The sequence below is a fragment of the Cheilinus undulatus genome, linkage group 16, assembly GCF_018320785.1.
Source record: "Cheilinus undulatus linkage group 16, ASM1832078v1, whole genome shotgun sequence".
In the NCBI taxonomy this organism is placed as follows: Eukaryota; Metazoa; Chordata; class Actinopteri; order Labriformes; family Labridae; genus Cheilinus; species Cheilinus undulatus.
In genome coordinates this window covers 24,088,191-24,107,104 of record NC_054880.1, presented here as the reverse complement: position 1 = coordinate 24,107,104, position 18,914 = coordinate 24,088,191, and the positions used below count along the sequence as shown (strand labels likewise).

Below are 18,914 nucleotides of genomic sequence, written 5' to 3'. Positions count from 1 at the left end.
TGAAGCTTAGTCAGAGTGAGCACCAGGTTCTTGGTCACCTCTCTAAATAAAGCCCTTTTACCCTGATTGCTCAGTTTGGCTGAACTAGTGTCACAGTGATCAAAAAAATCAATTTGTCATGATGGGGTACTGATAGTAGATTAAGTTTCAGGTGGTAACATAACAGTTTAAAAAAGTTAGGGGAGTCTTGATATTTTCTGAATGCACTGTAAATGTATATAAATATATATATTTGTGTGTGTGTGTGTGTATATATATATTTATATACATTATATGTGTATGTATATTTATACATTTTATATATATATATATATATGTATATATATATATGTATGTTTAGATAAGTGGGGTATAGATATCAATGTATAGATGTATTGATTAAATGTATAGATATAAATGTAGGGACATAAATAAATGTAAAGATTAGTGTAAAGAGTTGTTTGTCTGTCTGATAAAATGTTTAATTCTAAAATAATCATTCGGACTGATAACACCTGGCTGTATCTCCTTGATGAAGTTTTTTCCTCACATAAGCACACATTTACATTATTTATTGATATAAGAAAAATACGTACAGCATTTTTGAATCTTGCATAATCACAAAGGTTGTATAACTACAGTTTGAACACTAGATGGTAGTGTTTTCTTTAATTTATCTGCAGACTGATCTGATCCCTGTATGGAGGGCTGCATGGTGGACTATGGTTGGTGCTGTCTCTTAACAGTGAGGTTTGAATCCCAATTAGATTGAGAATGAGTGCTGGTTTGTCTTTGTATGTCAGCTTTGTAATCGGCTGTCAATCACCTCACCACTCCTCCTACAACTGGGATTGATGACAGCACCCCATGACCCCAAACTGGAAAGTGTTGCGGATGATGGATGTATGTTAGTTAACTCCTGACATCAGCAGCTCTAAAGTGTTCATTTTTATTCCTGCATGTTTTCATATTTCTACACTTTTCATAGTTATTCTTGTTCTTTATATCCATAACAACCTTCATATTTAAGCATGTCACTGTCTGGCAGAACACAGTTCTTTTTTGACAGAACATAAAACTAAACATACAATATGGTAATATTTCTTCAACTCTTCTTTAAACCATTGAAGTCAATAACCATTAATCTTCCTGTGAGTGTCTTCATCTCATAGTTTTCTCTGGTTCATTGGCATGGACATAAACACACGTTTGTCCATCCCCAGGGCTCAATCTCATGTTTCTAGACTGTGAGATGTTAAAATCAGTGAAAGTTCTTTAGGATCAAATACCGTCTTCAGAGCCCCCAGGCTGCTTTTACCCCAGACCCCCCTCCTCCACATGATGTGACTAATGGGATAATTTAGACGGAAGGTAACAAAGATGGTCGAGGTGGAAGTTTCAGTTGTATCAAAGCAGAGTAGAGTGATGTCACCATCTGTAAGGAGACCCTGAGATGAAGGAAAGGATAAGGATGCCAGCTGATTGGATAGCAGATGTGCGCATCCACATACACTTACGTACATAATGACATGGGTGAGGAGGAGAAGAGTCTGTTTGTAATGGACATGCACATAAAGGAGAATGGAAGTGCACATTAACGTGCACATACAGGAAGCTGAGCTCATCACACAGCTCAGACGTGTCTCTGTTCTTTCCTTTAAGCACAGAAACACTGAAGAGAGCAACTTTTAAAATGTACAAGAAAATGTCAACTTATCAAACAAGATTACAATTATTAGACTGTCCCTGGTCAACAGTTTTTATTGACAACCAAACGCCTCACCAGGTTTCCCTTGAGTTGTCCAGTGAATCATTACAACCTGTTTCCTCAGTGCTCTGCCAGATTATGGTTGCCACTTCATGGCTGTCCATTAGTAACCAGATCAACAGTCAACAACTAGACCAACAGTCAACAAGCAGACCAACAGTCAACAACCAGACCATCAGTAAACAACCAGACCAACGTCTGCCAACAGACCAACAGTGAACAACCAGACCAACATCTGCAAACAGACCAACAGTGAGCAACCAGACCAACATCTGCAACCAAACCAACAGTCAACAACCAGACCATCAGTGAGAAACCAAACCAAAGTCTGCAAACAGACCAACAGTCAGCAACCAGACCAACAGTCAACAACTAGACCATCAGTGAGCAACCAGACCAGCGTCAGCAACCAGACCAACAGTCAACAACCAGACCATCAGTGAGCAACCAGACTAGCGTCAGCAACCAGACCAATAATCAGCTACCAGACCAATGTCTGCAAACAGTCCAACAGTCAGCAACCAGACCAACAGTGAGAAACCAGACCAGCGTCAGCAACAAGACCAATAATCAGCAACCAGACTAACCATCAGCAACCAGACCAGGTGTCAGCAACCAAACTTTCAGTCAACAACAGAACCAATACCCAAAATAAAACCAACAGACAGCAACCAGACCAACAGTCAGTAACCAGACCAGCAGTCAGAAACTAGACCAACAGTCATTAACCAGGATGACCATCCACAACCAGACCCACCATCAGCAACAAGGCCAACAGTCAGCAACCAGACCAACAGTCAAAAACCAGACCAACAATCAGCAGCCAGACCAACAGTCAGTGACTAGACCAAATATCACAAACCAGACCAGTGGTCAGCAACCAGACCAACAATCCCAACCATACCAAGTGTCAGCAACCAGACCAACAGCTAAAAAAGTCAAACAACAGCAACCAGAGTGACAGGTAAAAGAGTCAGCAACCAGACAGCAACAGGGCCAACAGTCACCAACAAGACCATCAGACAGATATCAGACCAACAGTCAGAAACCTAACCAAATATCAGCTACCAGACCAACCATCAGCAACCAGACCATCAGTCAGGAACCAAACCATTAATCCTCAGACAGACCCGGAATCATCAATTGGATCAACTGTCAGCAGCCAAATCAAGTATCAACAACCAGACCAGTAGTCAGCAACCATGAAAACCATTTTCAACCAGACCAACAGACAGCAACCTGACCAACACACAGAAACATGACCAACCATTAGCAACCAGACCAACATTCAACAATCCCATCTGCGGCGATCTTTGAGCTCTGCTCGTTCTGAATAAAAAGTCTTTGAATAGCAGTTTTTCCTAATGCTGATAAACTGCAAGAACTGTGCATTCTTACTCACCATATGGACTTGTGTAATTGCACTTTATTGTAAAGTTGTCATTCTGTGGTTGTATGGGCGCTCTGTGTCTCTGTCTATCTGTTGTTTTTCAAGAGCTGTCTGTGATCTCTTAGAGTTGTGTATCTGCTCTTGGGTGTAATTTCAGAGCGTGTTGCTGCTGACAGAGATTTCCAGAAGGTGAGATCATGCAAAGAAACAAAGCGATTGAGTGTAGCCGAAGCTTTCTGTCACTGAACACCATGTGAGGAACAAATAGAACAGCTTCTCTTCCTCCTGTCTGCAGGGCTGACCAGGACAAAAAGAAAATAACAATACAAGGCCTCGTGGACCGAGAAACCCGCTACCCTTCATGTTTTCACTAGACATGTTCTCTAATGGACCATCAGAGACCCTAACGGTAAACCTGGTAAAATAAGAAGATACAAATACAAACCCAGTATTTTTTCATATTTTCACCAAACATGCTCTCTAATGAACCACTAGAGAGTTTAGCCATAGCCCTACATCAGTTAGGGGTCTCTCATGGTCCATTTGAGAACATGTTTAGTGCACAAGAACTTGTATTGTTCCAGCATTAGGATCTCTGATGGTCCGCTAGAGAGGACATATTGGGAACATGATTGGGTTTCATTCAGTTGCTAATCATTAAACCAGAGGCTCACTCTGATAGAAATCATATCTTCTCATGTGTCTTAATGATAACACTTACTATAATTTACTTAATCATTACACCAGAGGTTCACATTGATTAAAATGATGTTTTTTACTCTTCTTTCTTTAGACGGGGGGATTGAAGGTGTGGGATCTTTGCCCGTCTTTGTCTACCTAGGTATTTTCCTCATCTAACATCCTGCCTAAAGAGAAGCCCAGGTGTGTCTGCAGCACAGAGATTAACCTCTCTTTGACTTCCTTTTCACTGCTCAGCTCACAAAAATAACTTTTCAATGCTAGGCTCACATAAATAACTTTTCACTACTCACATGAAGACAGACACGGAGCAGCACAAACCTTTGACAGCCTCAGGCCTCGGGACACTCCAATAAATAGACCTTTGTGTTTTCCTACTTTGCTCTTTAGGAGCGTGTTTGCTAAAGAGGAATTTGTGCAGCGTTTCATGTGGCTTCCAGGTTCTCTTTGAAGTGAACAATAAAAAATAATCTCTGCCTCTCATGATTCATAGAAGAGGAAAAGGAAGATTAACACATCAGGCTTTAAGCAGCAGTAACTAACAGAGACACAATAAGATGTCAGCGAGATTTACTGCTGATTGTTCTGCTCGCCATTGTTACACCTTCACTTCCTGAGCTGTCATGTTTCATCTTTAAACTTTCACTTCCTGATCATAAAGTATTTTAGCTTTTAAGGTCAACTTTGTGATGGTCATATTTTATAGTAGAATGTAAAGTTGAGAGCTGTCACTGAATGAATGAAATCCTTTTTACATTCGTGTGAACTTTCCTCCATGATCAGGATGTTTTTTTTTTTCTTTGAACATTAATTTCCTGATTAGGATGGTTCGTTTTTAAAACTTGAGGAGATGACACATACACATTGAATTGTTAGTCCTTTATGATTGTGATGTTTTATCTTTAAACCTTTAGAGACAGAGACGTTGGCCTGTTCACACATTTGTCTCTTTAAATGTGAGTCCAGTCAGACTTTGATTAACAAAGATTTATTGAAGCTTCAGAGATATTTAGAGATCCTGAAAACAGGCATTTCAAACTCAGACTAGGGGTTCCTGGGGCCACAGTCAGCCCCTTCAACTTCCAAGAATACTAAAAGAAAACACCCTTTTATATATAATTCCTGTTTCCATCTTAATTTTATCATTTTCACATTCACTCTTTGTAAATGTTTTGCTTTGAACTGCTGACACGCATATTTGTTCTTGCTTTATCTTTAAAAAACAAACAAACAAATAAACAAACAAACAAAAAAAAAAAAAACAAGAGATAAGGTTCACAAAATAAAAAAGGAATCTAGGAAAACTCAAGAGAATAAAAGCAGGGAAAAATACAAGAACAAAGGAAATGAAATCATAGATAAACATCCAAATCTGTAACCTTGCAAAGCAGATTGATATGCCCGTTTCCGTGTTTCTAACTGGCTAATCCATCTTGCAAAGCTCCCATCTGATCAGTTTGGGCCTGGTTAGAAAGTTACAGGATCAATCAGTGTTGAGGGACAGTACTTTCAGGCGCGACAGATTCGTGACGTGAGCAAGCAACAACAAGAGGCTGGTGCAATGATGGCGGAAGACATTAGCGTGGATGCTGCTAAAGCGTCAGTTTTATCAGAACTTGATGACATTTCTTCATTAAAAGAAGAACAAAGAACAGCAGTAAGTTGTTTTCTTTTCAAAAAAGACAAAAGTTGTGTACTGACATGTCTATAATTGCCATGGTTCACATTATGCAGTTCTGTCTCTATGGAGTTTACTTGGTAGGGGTGCAGCTCGGCAGCGGCTACGTCACGTGTTTTGTCACTCTGGTTGGCCTGTAAATATGTGACAGGTCATCCAATCACCTTTTTTCAAAGGCTCTGCCCTTTTCCAAATGCTGTCTATGGAAGGTTTACCAGATGGATGTGTGAAACAAATCCAGGTTACTAAATTTGCTCATCAGACATGGATTTAATGAAACTTCCCAAGGCAAGACATTCTCCAGAACTCTTCCTGTCATAGTCCGTGCTGTTGCTAAAGAAACATTACCATGGAGTATGCTATTTTCATAAATCATCTGTGCATTGTTATTAATTTGTTAAATTCATTTATCTATTTATAAAGCACTGCCATCCAGTCAGTAATGTCCTTTAGCTGTTAGTGAGGGCTGGGCCAGTCAGGACAGACAGTGAGACGTCATGCACAGAATGTCTGCAATTAAAGTGTATTTTTTAATGTATTTAAAGTTTTACAGGTTTTAATGTCATATTTCTGAGTTTTATTTGTGTTTTTGTCTTCCTATTATTAAACCTTTCCGAACATCAACTCACTATCCATTCTTACCTGTGCAGGTAACTTCCTGTAGTAGAGCAGGTGAACCTACTCACACCTGCTAGACTGACTCACTTGAGAGGAAACACGAGACAAAGGAGAGTGTTAATGTGTTACTGCACCTGGAAGACTGCCAGTCAACAGCAGGAAACAATCCCCTTCAAAATGAGATTTAAAAAAGGTTAAGGTTCCCCTTCACTGTAAGATTAAAAATAGTGAGTGCAAGTTCCCCTTCATAATAGGATCAATAAAAGAAAGTTAAGGTTCTCCTTTAAAATGGGATAATTAATAGAAAGTCAAGGTTTCCCTTCACAATAAGATAAATGATAGTGAGTCATGGTTTCCCTTTACAGTAAAATAGATGCATAGATATCTTAGAGTCATGGCTCCTTCACAATAAGATAAATAATAGTGAGTTACGGTTTTCTTTCACAATAAGATAATAGAGTAATAACAGAGTTTATGCTACCCTTTACTGTGAGATAAATAATACGGAGTTAAGGGTATTCTTCACAACAGGATAAATAATGCAGAGTTCAAAGTTTTTACAGCTTCTCTGTGTGTATTGTGTAATTCTGAGATTTAAGTAAGTATTTAGGAAAACAGATACTTATAGTGTTGAACTGCTTAAAATGTAGAAGTCAATACCTTTATATTAACTTTAATATTTCAGACTTCGAATTGTGATTTATTTATCTTCTTAGATTGTGGTTAAAGCCAAAAACCATTTTGCAATTTGATGTTCTGCAGATTTATGAAACAAAGCAAACTCATATATTATTGTCATTCAAACGTTTATTTATAAAAATGACAAATATTAACAAAACGTTTATTAATTAGGTAAATATACATATTTATATGCATATAATACATCTAAGAAGAAAACTGAACATCTCTATTCACACTACAGATGACCTTAAGAACACTCTGATATCAAAAGTTCACATTTATGAATCATTATTACTTTATATTTAATATTTTTTCATCCAAAGTCTATGAGGAAACACAAAGTTACAACACAAAGGTTAATGATTTAATTTTACATACAGATAGATAATAGTAAAACTTAACACACAGAGCAGCCTGTACAAAATTTGTTTTTCAATAAAAATGACCTGATAATTTAATTAGCAACTTTTCCATTAACTGTTTTGTAATGAACGTTTTCATTTGGTTATTTGAAAACTGGGGAAAAAATAGACAAATATCACAGAAATGTCTGAAACTTTTCAACCCTTTATTGAGGTGGAAAGCTTGTTATATGGATAAAATTAAAGTGTTTTATTTTTGCAGTGGAAGTACATTTAGTGAATAAGTGATGGTGTCTGTGGATGAACACTATAAAATAAGAACCAAAAGCAGCCAAGAACTCCTCCTTTAGCATTCAGTGGGTCAGAGAAAGATTCAGAGTCTGCATTTACTCTTATAAACCCACCTTCCTTCTCTTTAGGGCTTCATGCTTTAACTCATACAAATGTGATACATTTGGATGGATTAACACACCTTACGTTTGTACAGACATAAGCAGAATCAAGCTTGTTCTTTAAATAAAGGAGACTAAATAAACCAATCAAATCATAGATGCTGTCATAAACACTCCTCCGCTGCAGAAAATCTCTTTCAGTGGCAATTTCATTAAGTAATAGAAGAAGCTAACCAGCTAAATGGACTTCTTTTAAACATTTAAAGACAGAAAATTAAAATGTTGTATAACTTTAACATTTAACTGTCACAGAGAGAGAAGTGATAGTTGTCAAATATATACATTCAAATCAAAATTCATTCATGTATCGATGACATAACACTGATTATGTCAACACCACAACCTGATCCAAATACAGAATGGATGGATGGATGGACAGATGGATGGATGGATGGATGGATGGATGGATGGACAGATGGATGGATGGATGGATGGACGGATGGATGGATGGATGGATGGATGGACAGATGGATGGATGGATGGATGGATGGATGGACGGATGAACAGATGGATGGATGGATGGATGACCAGATGGATGGATGGATGGATGGATGGATGGATGAACAGATGGATGGATGGATGGATGGATGGATGAACAGATGGATGGATGGATGGATGGATGGATGGATGAACAGATGGATGGATGGATGGATGGATGGATGAACAGATGGATGGATGGATGGATGGATGGATGAACAGATGGATGGATGGATGGATGGACGGATGGATGAACAGATGGATGGATGGATGGATGGATGGATGAACAGATGGATGGATGGATGGATGGATGGATGAACAGATGGATGGATGGATGGATGGACGGATGGATGAACAGATGGATGGATGGATGGATGGATGGATGGACAGATGGATGGATGGATGGATGAACAGATGGATGGATGGATGGATGGACGGATGGATGGACGGATGGATGGGTGGATGGATGGATGTACTGGTTGGTCTGAGATATTGGACTGGTTTGGTGAAGATGTTGGACTGGTTTGGTCTTAAATGTTGAACAGGGTTGGACTGGTTTAATCTCATATTGGACTGGTGTGGTCTTAGATTTTGGATTGATTTTAATCTTAGACATGTGACTGGTTTGGTCTCAGATGCTGGACTTTTTTTGGGGGGGGGGGGTCGGTTTGGGCTTGTTTTTGTCTGGGAAAGCTTTTCATGCAAGACAGTTATAGGTTTGGGGCTCCAGGAGTGGTGATCTTCCTCTGGCTCTGCCTATTTTTGTGTCCTGACATGTCCTTGTGTCCTGAGTTGTTCTGGTCTCTGGAGTACCTCTTGCACTTGCAGGATGTTACCACAGTGATTTTGTAGGTTCGCGTGTAGCCATCCTGGCACTGCAGTCTGATCCGCTGGGTTCTGGTCCGGTCTATGACGCAGCGCCACTCCTGTGCATCGCGACGGCTCCAGTACCTGCCGTTATAAGTCGCGCTCCCAATCCAGTTAGGCAGCAGATGAGCTGGCAAACACTCCCCGGCACAGACAAGCTCTTTGATTGGACTGCTGCTGGTGCACTGACCATCAGAGATGTATTTGGTGGACCGAAGCTCCCTGCAGCCCACCTGGCTCTGGTCTGGACCTGAAGCACAGAGAGAGTATTCTGAACATACTGGAGTATTTATTTTAAGAAATGTCATTAATATTTATAGATTATCTATTTCTATTAAGTTTGGTCTATGTATATATTATTTTTCTGTTTTTAATATTTACTTTAATGTGATCTATGTTTCAAAACAATAAAGTTTCATCATTATATTATTGAACTATTTAACTAATTATAGTATTTGCTTTAAAAACAAAGTTTTCTTTGCTTTAACAAATATATAAATGGGATTTTTATGCTCCTTTATAAGGTTTTGTCTTTTTTATTTTGTAGAAAGTTTAACTTTGCTTTAATAAATATAAAGTTAAATCTTTGGACACATACAGTTTTTTTTAAAGATCTTTTAACAAGCATAGAATTTTCTTTTTTAATTTTGGTGATGATAGGGTACATCAGAGGAAAAACCAGAGGAATATTATTCTAATCTTTATTCACAGACCCATAATAGCAACAGCCTCTCAAGACCCTTCATGTGGTTCAAAATGCTGCAGCTTATGTACTGACTAGAACCAGGAAAAGAAATCATTATTCCTGTCTTAAGTCTGCCACACCAACAAAAAGTTTCATAATGGTGTGTGGTGAATAAACACAGTCAGAGGCCACAGTCTCTTGTGTGGTCATGTGACTTTAGAGTGAAGAGGCTGAGGCTTACATAGCTAACTGTTTGCTACATAGTAAGTCCATAGCAGTTGCAGTCCAGCTTCCTCCCTTGTCAGTCCAGCTGTAATGTTTTACAGTACATGTTGTAAAACTCTCGTTTTGTTGCCACAAATCAACAAGTTGCTCCTCCATTTCTGATGTCCGTCTAACTTTATGATTCATGTTTACAATCAATGCCATGGCTGTGTTTTTGTTTTACCTCCTCCTTCAGTCAGCCTGCTTCCTGGTTGGCTATTGCTTGGTTCGTAGTCATGCCTGCTTGGGTGTTCTCAGTGCTCACAACAGGGTTTCGGTCATAAATATTGAACATGTTTAGCATTTATGATCTTGAGTTGGAGCGCCTCTAATTAGGTTGGAGAGGGAAAAATTCACTCATAACACATCACACACCACAGGATAAACTGGCAAATTAATCTTAAAAACCATCTGACAACCAGGCCTTTGCTGACTTTGGTCACATGGGAGGATTCAGCCCAGCAATTAGCACAATTATTGTGTAGTATGTGGCCTGTTTTAGCTTCTCTACATTGGCTCCCTATAAAATTTAAAATAGAATTCAGAATTCTTCTCCCATTTACAAAGCTCTTGATAGTCAGGCACCAACCTATCTTAAAGAGCTCATAGTGTCATATTGTCCCTCTAGATCATCCAAAATACTGGACTGCTTGTGGTACCTTCACTCTCTAAAAGTAGTATCAGAGGTAGATTCTTCAGCTACCAGGGTCCTACTTTGGAATCATCTACCTGTTGGGGTTCCAGAGGCAGGCGGTCTCTACGTTTGAGAGTAGGCTCAAAACTTTCCCCTGTGATAAAGCTTATGTGGCCTGGCTCAGGCCTGGACAGGCTGTTAGTTATGCTGCTGTAGACTCTAAACTTTCCTCTTTGATAAGGTTTATAGTTAGGGCTGGCTCAGGCCTGGACCAGCTGTGAATTAATAGGCTATAGGCTTGAAACTTTCCTCTTTGATAAAGCTTGTAGTTAGGGCTTGCTAAGCCCTGCACTGTCGATAAGTGATGTTGCTCTCGGCTTTAAACATTCCTCTTTAATAAAACTTAAGTTAGGGCTTGCTCGGGCCTGGACCAGTCATTAGTTATGCTGCTATATGCTTAAAACTTTCCTCTTTTATAAAGCTTTTAGTAATCAAACTAACTTCTGTTTTTATTTGTTGTTTTAGCTGCTTCTCCTTTGTTTATTGAGTTGAGATTATTTTGGTATGAAATGTGCTTTACAAATAAAATTGAATTGAAATGAACATAACTGATTAATTACAGTTACAGATAATCATTATTTATAATTTAACTTATTTAACAAGTATTTTTAAACAGATTTATTGATTATAATTTAAGTGAATAAATAACTAAAGCCTGGACTCACCTGTACGTTCAGAGTCTTGTGATCGTCTCCCACCGTTCCTTGCCTGGTTTGAGTCTTCCTGAACTGGATCACCATGAATCTCCAGAATGGGATCAGAACCCACAGACTCGGTGGCATCATTATGAACAGCTGAGCTGCACATGCTCACAAGCTGTGAGAGCATGACCAGCAGGAGAACACCTGCAGTACGGAACATGATCCACACCTGTCTCACCAGAGTATCCCAGCTGAGATTTACCTGAGTGATGTCAGTAAGTGAGCACACCTGGTAAGTGAGTCACCTGCAGGTACTCCAGCTCTAAATAATCTTCACTGTAAAGAGCTGAATGAATGAAAGAGGGTGGGGACTCTGGAAAGACCAAGGGACAAGGGGCCAGGTACAAGGGAGATCGAGGGTGGGGAACCAGAGACAGAGGGCGGAGGTACCGATATATATATTTTCTCATTGATCTACACTCAGTGACTCATAATCATAAAGTGAAAACAGAATTTTAGAAAGTTTGCTGCTTGGCTTTCATGTGGAGTATTTTGCAAACTAAATGGGCTTTCATGTGTTTTGTACTGAGTAGATGCTTCCTTCTAGCCACTCTGCCATAACCCCAGATCAGTGAGGGCTGCAGTGGTGGTTTTTCTTCTGGAACTTTGTTCCATCTCCACACAGACTCTCTGGAGCTCAGTCAGAGTGACCAACTGGCCACCTCTCTTACTAAGCCCCCCACCCCCACCCCATTTCAGTTTAGCCAGGCAACCAGCGGATGGAGGAGTCCTGGTTGTGCCAGACTTCTTCCATTTGAGAATTATGGTGGCCACTTTGCTCTTGGGAACCTTTGGTGCAGCAGAAATGTTGTGTAGCCTTCCCCAGATCAGTGTCTTGCAAAAATCTTGTCTCTGAGCTCTCCTGGCATTTCCTTTGACTTCATGGCTTGGTTTTTGCTCTGGTATGCATGGTCAGCTGTGAAGCCTCCTAGAGTCATAACTGTGCCTTTCCAAATCAGGTGAAGGCACCTGAGTTAAATTTCAAGTGTTGTTTCAAAGGTCTGAATACTTCTGTCAATGTGATAGGTACGTTTTTTTTTTGTTTGTTTTTCGTTCAGAACTTTAGAATTCCGTTTTCATTTTTTCTTTGTGGGGTACTAATAGCAGATTCATGAAACAACAGTTCAAAGGGTGGACTGCAACATAACAGCATTAAAAAAGGTCAGGGGGATTAAATAGATTTTAAATGCACTAGATGCAATAGACAGATGTGTGTCCGTTAGCACAGGTTGGTGTTTGTCTCCACCTCGTGGATAAATTCGTTAAACGCACAATTTGTTCACAGAAAATGTGTTCACAGATTTTTCTGTTTTCTGTGTCCTTTAAATGTTGATTTTAAATCCCGATAATAAATTGGACAGTTGGAATTTTTAAAATCATATTTTACCATGTGCAGCGGAGGAACAACTTTTCAAATTTTCGAAAAACAAACAAACAAACGAACGAACGAAAACATAAAATAAATTGGAGCCGTTCCACTCCGGGACACCAGAGGGTGCTGTGACACCTGCATACTTCCGTAAGTACACGTCATGCAACAGCAGCTTTTTACCTTCTGAACATGCGCAGAACAACTCCTTCAAAGTAGCAGTGTGAAGAGAAGCAGCAGACGGTGAGTCTCTATCGGTTTTCAATGTTTTAACGGTAAAATCTGATTAAATACGACTTTTTTATATGTTAGAATTATTAAGAAAAACGTCTGAATATATGTGAATAATATTTAATTCATCTATTTGTCTCATTTTCGCTGTTTTAGAGTCTTTGTTAAAGATTAACCTCAAGTATCAGACAGACTTCAGTCCACGTAAGCGGCAGACAGAACGGGTCTGATCAATGAAATACGATTTAAAACAATATTACTGATTATCCTGATCATTTAGATAGCATTAAACTTTATTTATCATTTTCCTTTTTTATAGCTGTAAACTTATCAGTTTATTTACAGTCAAATGTAAATGAGATCTCTCATAGCTTGATTTACTGTCAGCCATATAAATGAAATGTTTTGTGTCGTTATCTGGTACACTTGAATACTAATATAGTTATATTTATGTGATATTATTTACATTGTATCACTGACAATAATTAGAACACGACCTCTCCTCAGTCAGAGTCAGATTTGGTGAAATGGAGGCCCCTGAGACCAGTATGAGGCCCTTCATTTATCTGAAATCAATCACAGTGATTGATCCAAATATCTAGATATTATCTTTCCAGAGCACTTCAGGACGTATTTTATTCCAGTGGATTTACTGATGCCATTTACCACAAGTAATCACCAATTTATGTTTCAGTATGTCTGAAGGGCTCTGCCTTACTATTATTAGGATGATATGAGACATTTGGGAGCTTTGTTAGGGGCTGGGGCCTTGCTGTTGGGGCCAGGGGTCCTCCACAGGGACTAAAAGAATCAAAATCTCTTTTTAATTACATAATACATAATACATATTACATAATTACATAAATCACGGAAAGTGATTTTAGACCTATGCCTCGGATTTAATGCTCACTTATGACTATATCTTGAGGCCTCTTGGAGCTGGGCCCCAGGGGATTGCTTATTCCTTAGATTTTTAAATTCTGTGATCAGATCAGTAAACTTGGTTATAAATCACTGTTAGATAAACTGTTTGTTTGTGTTCACTATAAATGATGGTGAAGCTCAGGAGAAGAAAGAGCTTGTCTGGTTGCTATTATTAACTTATTTTATTGTTTTTTTGTGTGTATGTGTGTATATGCTAGTTTAGTTTTAGTGAAGATGAAGACCGTGGTGTTTCTGGTCCTGGCTCTGCTTGCCGTGGGGTCAGGAGAGGAAGGAGCTCGTCTGCTTGCCTCAAAGTCTCTGCTGAACCGTTATGCTGTGGAGGGCCGAGACCTGACGCTGCAGTACAACATCTACAATGTTGGATCAAGGTAGATAGTCTGTCTGTGTGTCTGTCTGCCTATTTATAATTTTATTATTACAACATGATTTTGTATATTATATAGTATTATTATTTTTATATGTATTATTATATTATAATTGTATATACATAGAATTTATTAATGCAACATCTACAACTTCATACTAGGTAATGATTATGATAATAATAATACCATATTATATAATGTTTTTAGTGTCGCTGTCTGGTATTTAAATGTTTTTTTTTTTCTCCTAGTTTAGATGTTATCAGGGGTGGGGTAAGTCTCTGTCTCCTATTGTTGGAGCAGAGCTCTGTGATGGTACGAGCTGGGCTCTTCTATTTTAAGCTGTTTGTTAAATTTAAATTCCCTTTTTGTCATTGGATTCAAAAGTGAATTTGTCTAGTTCAGCTCTTTGTCTACAGTTTGGGCTTTTCTGTGAACCCTGAGAATTCTCTTAAAGATCTCTTTATTTATGATTTCTCAAGGCTGTTCGTTCAATTTGTAGATTAGAAAGAGGACCAACACTTGACTACTGTACAGTATTACTGGTTTGATTGATCTGCCAGATTAAAACTTCCTGTCTGTGATGTTCATCAATAAATGTATCAGGGGTGTAAGAAATTATCGATACACTGATATATCGCATTATTTTGTGGTGCAATACTGTATTGATATTTTAAAATGCAGTATCGATACTTCAAATGAATAATTTACCTTGGTGTGGTAGTTTGTGGTGTAATTTCACCCCCATGCCGCTACAGCAGTGCAGCTTCTGCTGCATTCATAGCGGATATGTGGACTTATTTTGGCTTCCAAAACATTAAAGACAGTACAAACGTAGACAGGAGTCAAGTCGTTTGTAAGATATACCATGCCAGAGTGAAATACTCAGATAACACGACGGACCAGACATCATAGCAATAGCTTAGCTGCTAACAGATAACATGAAAGAAGCCTGCTGAAGCTACTGCTGGTTTTTACTCATCCATCCATAAAAAGAGTCAATACTTTGTTTTTTTGTTTTGTTTTGTTTTGTTTTGTTTTTTTTTTTTTGTAAGAATCTGTGCCGTGTAGTGAACATTAGCAATGACGGCTTCCGTAACACGATCAAAACACTGGCCCATCACGTCATGTCCTAACGACACAGTCCATCAGTCCTTACAGCTGGACACGAGGCTCAGCTTGTGTCCCATAGTCTCCCTCTACAAGCACCTTGTCATTATGTAAAGACATCCAAGCTGGTGTACCGTGAAATATAAAAGATTTGAGTACATTTAATCTGTATTGATTTATTTTTCCAATTTTCTCATCAAAATCCATAAAGCATTTTAAGTCACCACAACAAATAGGAAAATGATCATCTTCAGATTGCATGCAGGACCATATATTTTAAAATACACTGTATACTTTTTATTTATATGCTATACATATAATTTTAGTAAATTTTTATTAATAGATTAATTCTGTTAAATTCCATATTTACTCAAAATTGTATTGTTGTTTCATATATATATATTGCAATATATCGCCCTGCTCATAGTATCGCAATATATCAATATCGGCACCCCTCTATCGGGATACGTAGGAAACGCCAGATTCTTGCCAATACACACCCCTAAAATGTATGTATTCCTCTGTCTTAGTCCAGATTAACTAGAGGGCCCCAGGTCTGAGTGGAGTACCCTGGCTTTTTTTTAATCCAGATTCATTTTGAGAGCCCTGGTCTGACTCTAGAAATCAGGATCTGTTTTAATCTGAATTTACAGTAATGACCCAGGTCTGACTAGAGTATCCTAGCTCTGGTTTAATCCAGAGGGTCCAGATCTGTGTGGAGTATCCTAACTCTGGTTTAATCCAGATTAACCATGGAGGCCCAGGTCTAAATGGTGTATCCTAGCTCTGGTTTGATCCAGACTAAGTGTGATGGCACAAATCTGAGGGGACTATCCTGGCTCTTGTTGATTCCAGATTAACTATTAGGACCCAGGTCTAAGTGGAGTACCCTGGCTCTGGTTTAATCCAGATTAACTATGAGGGCCTATGTCTGACTGAAGTATCCTAGCTCTAGTTAAATCAAGATTAGCTTTGAGGGCCAAGGTCTGAGTGAAGGTTTGCTGATAATGATAATTATGATTATAATAATAACTAAAATTAATTTTAAAATGAATTTTATTTAAAAGTGCTTTTCAGAAATACTCTGACACTTTCCATTGGTTAAAAAGTTCAAACTTAACAACATAAAAACATTTAATATATGTTAATAATCAGTATAATTTCACAACATTGTCAGACATTAAAAGCTGTTTGAAAGTGAGTCTGGAGCAGTGATTTGAACATGGGTGGGTCAGTGCAGTCCTGAATACGTGCTGGTAGTGAGATCCAGAGGAAGGGGGCTTTGGATAAGGCTCTGACCCCGAGGTGTGGTGCTTGGTCTTGATTGGTGGAAAAAGGAGGTAAGTGTTTTAAGAATGGATGCTAAAGGATCATGGCAGTGAAGGAGGTCAGTGAGGTAAGAGGGGCTTTGTGAGTAAGGAGCAGGATTTTCAATCAGTGGCAACAGAGGACAGGAAGCCAGTGGAGGTTTTGAAGGACAGGGATGATGTGGTAATGGGACTGGTTTTGGATGAGGAGGTGTGCAGCAGGGTTTTGGATGTATGGAAGTTTCCATCTCTCTCTCTCTCTCACAGTGCGGCGTTGGAGGTGGAGCTCTCCGATGACTCATTTCCTCCGGAGGATTTCGGGATCGTTTCTGGGATGCTCAATGTGAAGTGGGATAGAATTGCCCCGTATCCTTTAAAATAAAGCGCTTATGAAGTTGCTTAACCTTTCAGCATCAGTGGGTCTTTCAAAATAAGAGTCTTGATGAGCTCCAGCTTTGTTTGATGAGTTGCTGAAGGTATTTTGCCTCTCAGACAGGCCATCGACTCACCTGTACCTCAGATGACAAGCCCACAGGGATGTTAAGAGGACTTTGATTTTGTAAACACGGTGATGTAAGCATAGAATTTTTATTTGATTAGCAGAGGGATATAAACGTAGTACTTTTTATTTATTTTTAAACACATTAATGTAAACAGAGAGCTTTTATTTTGTAAACTTCCTTATGCTAATGAGCCTTAATTGGTGACATCAGAGCGAGTAATGTCTCCCACACCGTGGTGCTCCGCCCCTTAAAAGCCGGATACTTCAACTTCACCTCTGCCACAGTCAGCTATCTGGCCCAGGAGGGCGGCCAAGTCGTGGTAAAAACAAATTATTGATCAGATTACAAAGCGGATTATTAATCAGATTTTTAGGGTTATTAACTCAATTTAAACCACATTTTAACATTTATGGTGTGCTTGTCATGCAGGTCGGTTACACCAGCGCCCCTGGTCAGGGAGGGATCCTTGCCCAGCGAGAGTTTGACCGCCGCTTCTCACCTCACTATGTAAGATCTCAATCAATTCTCCGTTTCCACAGAATCCATGTCCACAGTGTTCATCAGCACCATGTTGATTCTTGTTACTTTTGTCTGAGGTCAGTCTGCTGGTTATATATCTCTTGTTTAACATTGATTTAGTCATGAGAGAAGTCTGTGCTTGAAAGGGCTTGAAAGGTGCTTTGTACTGTAGGCCGTCCACAGAGCGTCTGTGGAAGTCTCAAAACTGACTAGTAAGGGAGCTGTCTGATCCGGGGAGCGTGGCGCTGACAGACCACTGTGCTGACGGGATCATCTGATTCTGTGTTTGATGTGTTTATGAGGATTCAGACATTTTTAAACGTGTTTCTTGACTCTTGGTATTATAATAAGATACTTTCTTAGTCTTTGATGGTTATTTTTTTACAGGATTACTGTGTCACTGTTTTTCTCACTGAGCCTTTTGTGCTTTTGTCTTTTCTGTTTAGTTGGACTGGGCAGCATTTGGCGTCATGACTCTGCCGTCCATTGGCATCCCACTGCTCCTCTGGTACTCAAGCAAGAGGAAGTACGACTCCCCGAAGGCCAAGAAGAACTGAACACAGACGGGGGGATGGGGTGTTCAGAGAGGAAGGGAGGGTTCAGAATGGGTGGGGTCAGAGGGGTTGTGGGGTGTTGTGGGAGGAGGTTAATAACCCATATTGGGGTGAGAGATGAACTAAACGGAGACCAAAATAGATGATCTGATTTACATTCATAAACTCGGAGTCAGAACGTTAAACTTTTATTACAGTAACAAACTGGTTTAAACGTGTCACAGTAATACAAATATATTTAATATTAATGTGTTATTGTAATACAAGGTTTGAATTGTTCATAGTCAGACAGGAAGTCAGTGGCTGGTTGTTTCTCTTCAAAATAAAGAATAACCTGTTTTCTAAATCTGTCTTTGAGTTTCTTTTTAAAAACACATGTAGCACATGAAAACCTGAGATATGAATGAACTTTAGCCGTCAGTTTACAGACTGAAAGATGTTTTAAAGATAAACTAAACAGTACGGTTTACTTATCAGGGCTTTTATTACATTACTTTATACAATATCAGTATAAGTATACATAAGTATACACTAAAAACATCAGTATGTAATCAGTACATCACTTTATGTGTTTAAATAAACCTTTTAACTGAAGGGTGAAATATTAAAACTAGATGGTGTTTAACAAACTAACATGAGGCTCACTGAGCTGAAGGGTCCCATGATAAGAGATGTATGTTATTTATATTTATGTGAATA

General features: G+C 38.9%; 2 protein-coding genes across 4 annotated transcripts; one reads left to right on the top strand and one right to left on the bottom strand.

Moving 5' to 3' along the window:
• Positions 1-8,814: 8,814 nt before the first annotated feature.
• Positions 8,815-11,475, bottom strand: LOC121523676 (sclerostin domain-containing protein 1-like). The gene is made up of 2 exons (XM_041808609.1): positions 11,280-11,475; positions 8,815-9,221 (listed from the first exon to the last, which is right to left on the bottom strand). The coding sequence occupies exons 1-2, from the start codon at positions 11,473-11,475 to the stop codon at positions 8,815-8,817; spliced, it is 603 nt and encodes a 200-aa protein (XP_041664543.1).
• A 1,354-nt stretch (positions 11,476-12,829) lies between these two features.
• On the top strand, positions 12,830-18,561 carry ssr2 (signal sequence receptor, beta). Of its 3 annotated transcripts, XM_041809958.1 has the most exons (7): positions 12,911-12,927; positions 13,072-13,119; positions 14,058-14,228; positions 16,907-17,005; positions 17,353-17,461; positions 17,572-17,649; positions 18,108-18,561. In XM_041809958.1, exons 3-7 carry the CDS (start codon positions 14,074-14,076, stop codon positions 18,216-18,218), a joined length of 552 nt encoding a protein of 183 aa, XP_041665892.1. In that variant the 5' UTR covers positions 12,911-12,927; positions 13,072-13,119; positions 14,058-14,073; the 3' UTR covers positions 18,219-18,561. The 3 variants fall into 3 exon arrangements, with proteins under 3 accessions (XP_041665895.1, XP_041665894.1, XP_041665892.1); XM_041809961.1 differs by lacking the exon at positions 13,072-13,119 and having other exon boundaries at positions 12,830-12,927; positions 14,063-14,228; XM_041809960.1 differs by lacking the exon at positions 13,072-13,119 and having other exon boundaries at positions 12,850-12,927.
• The last annotated feature ends 353 nt before the right edge of the window (positions 18,562-18,914 follow it).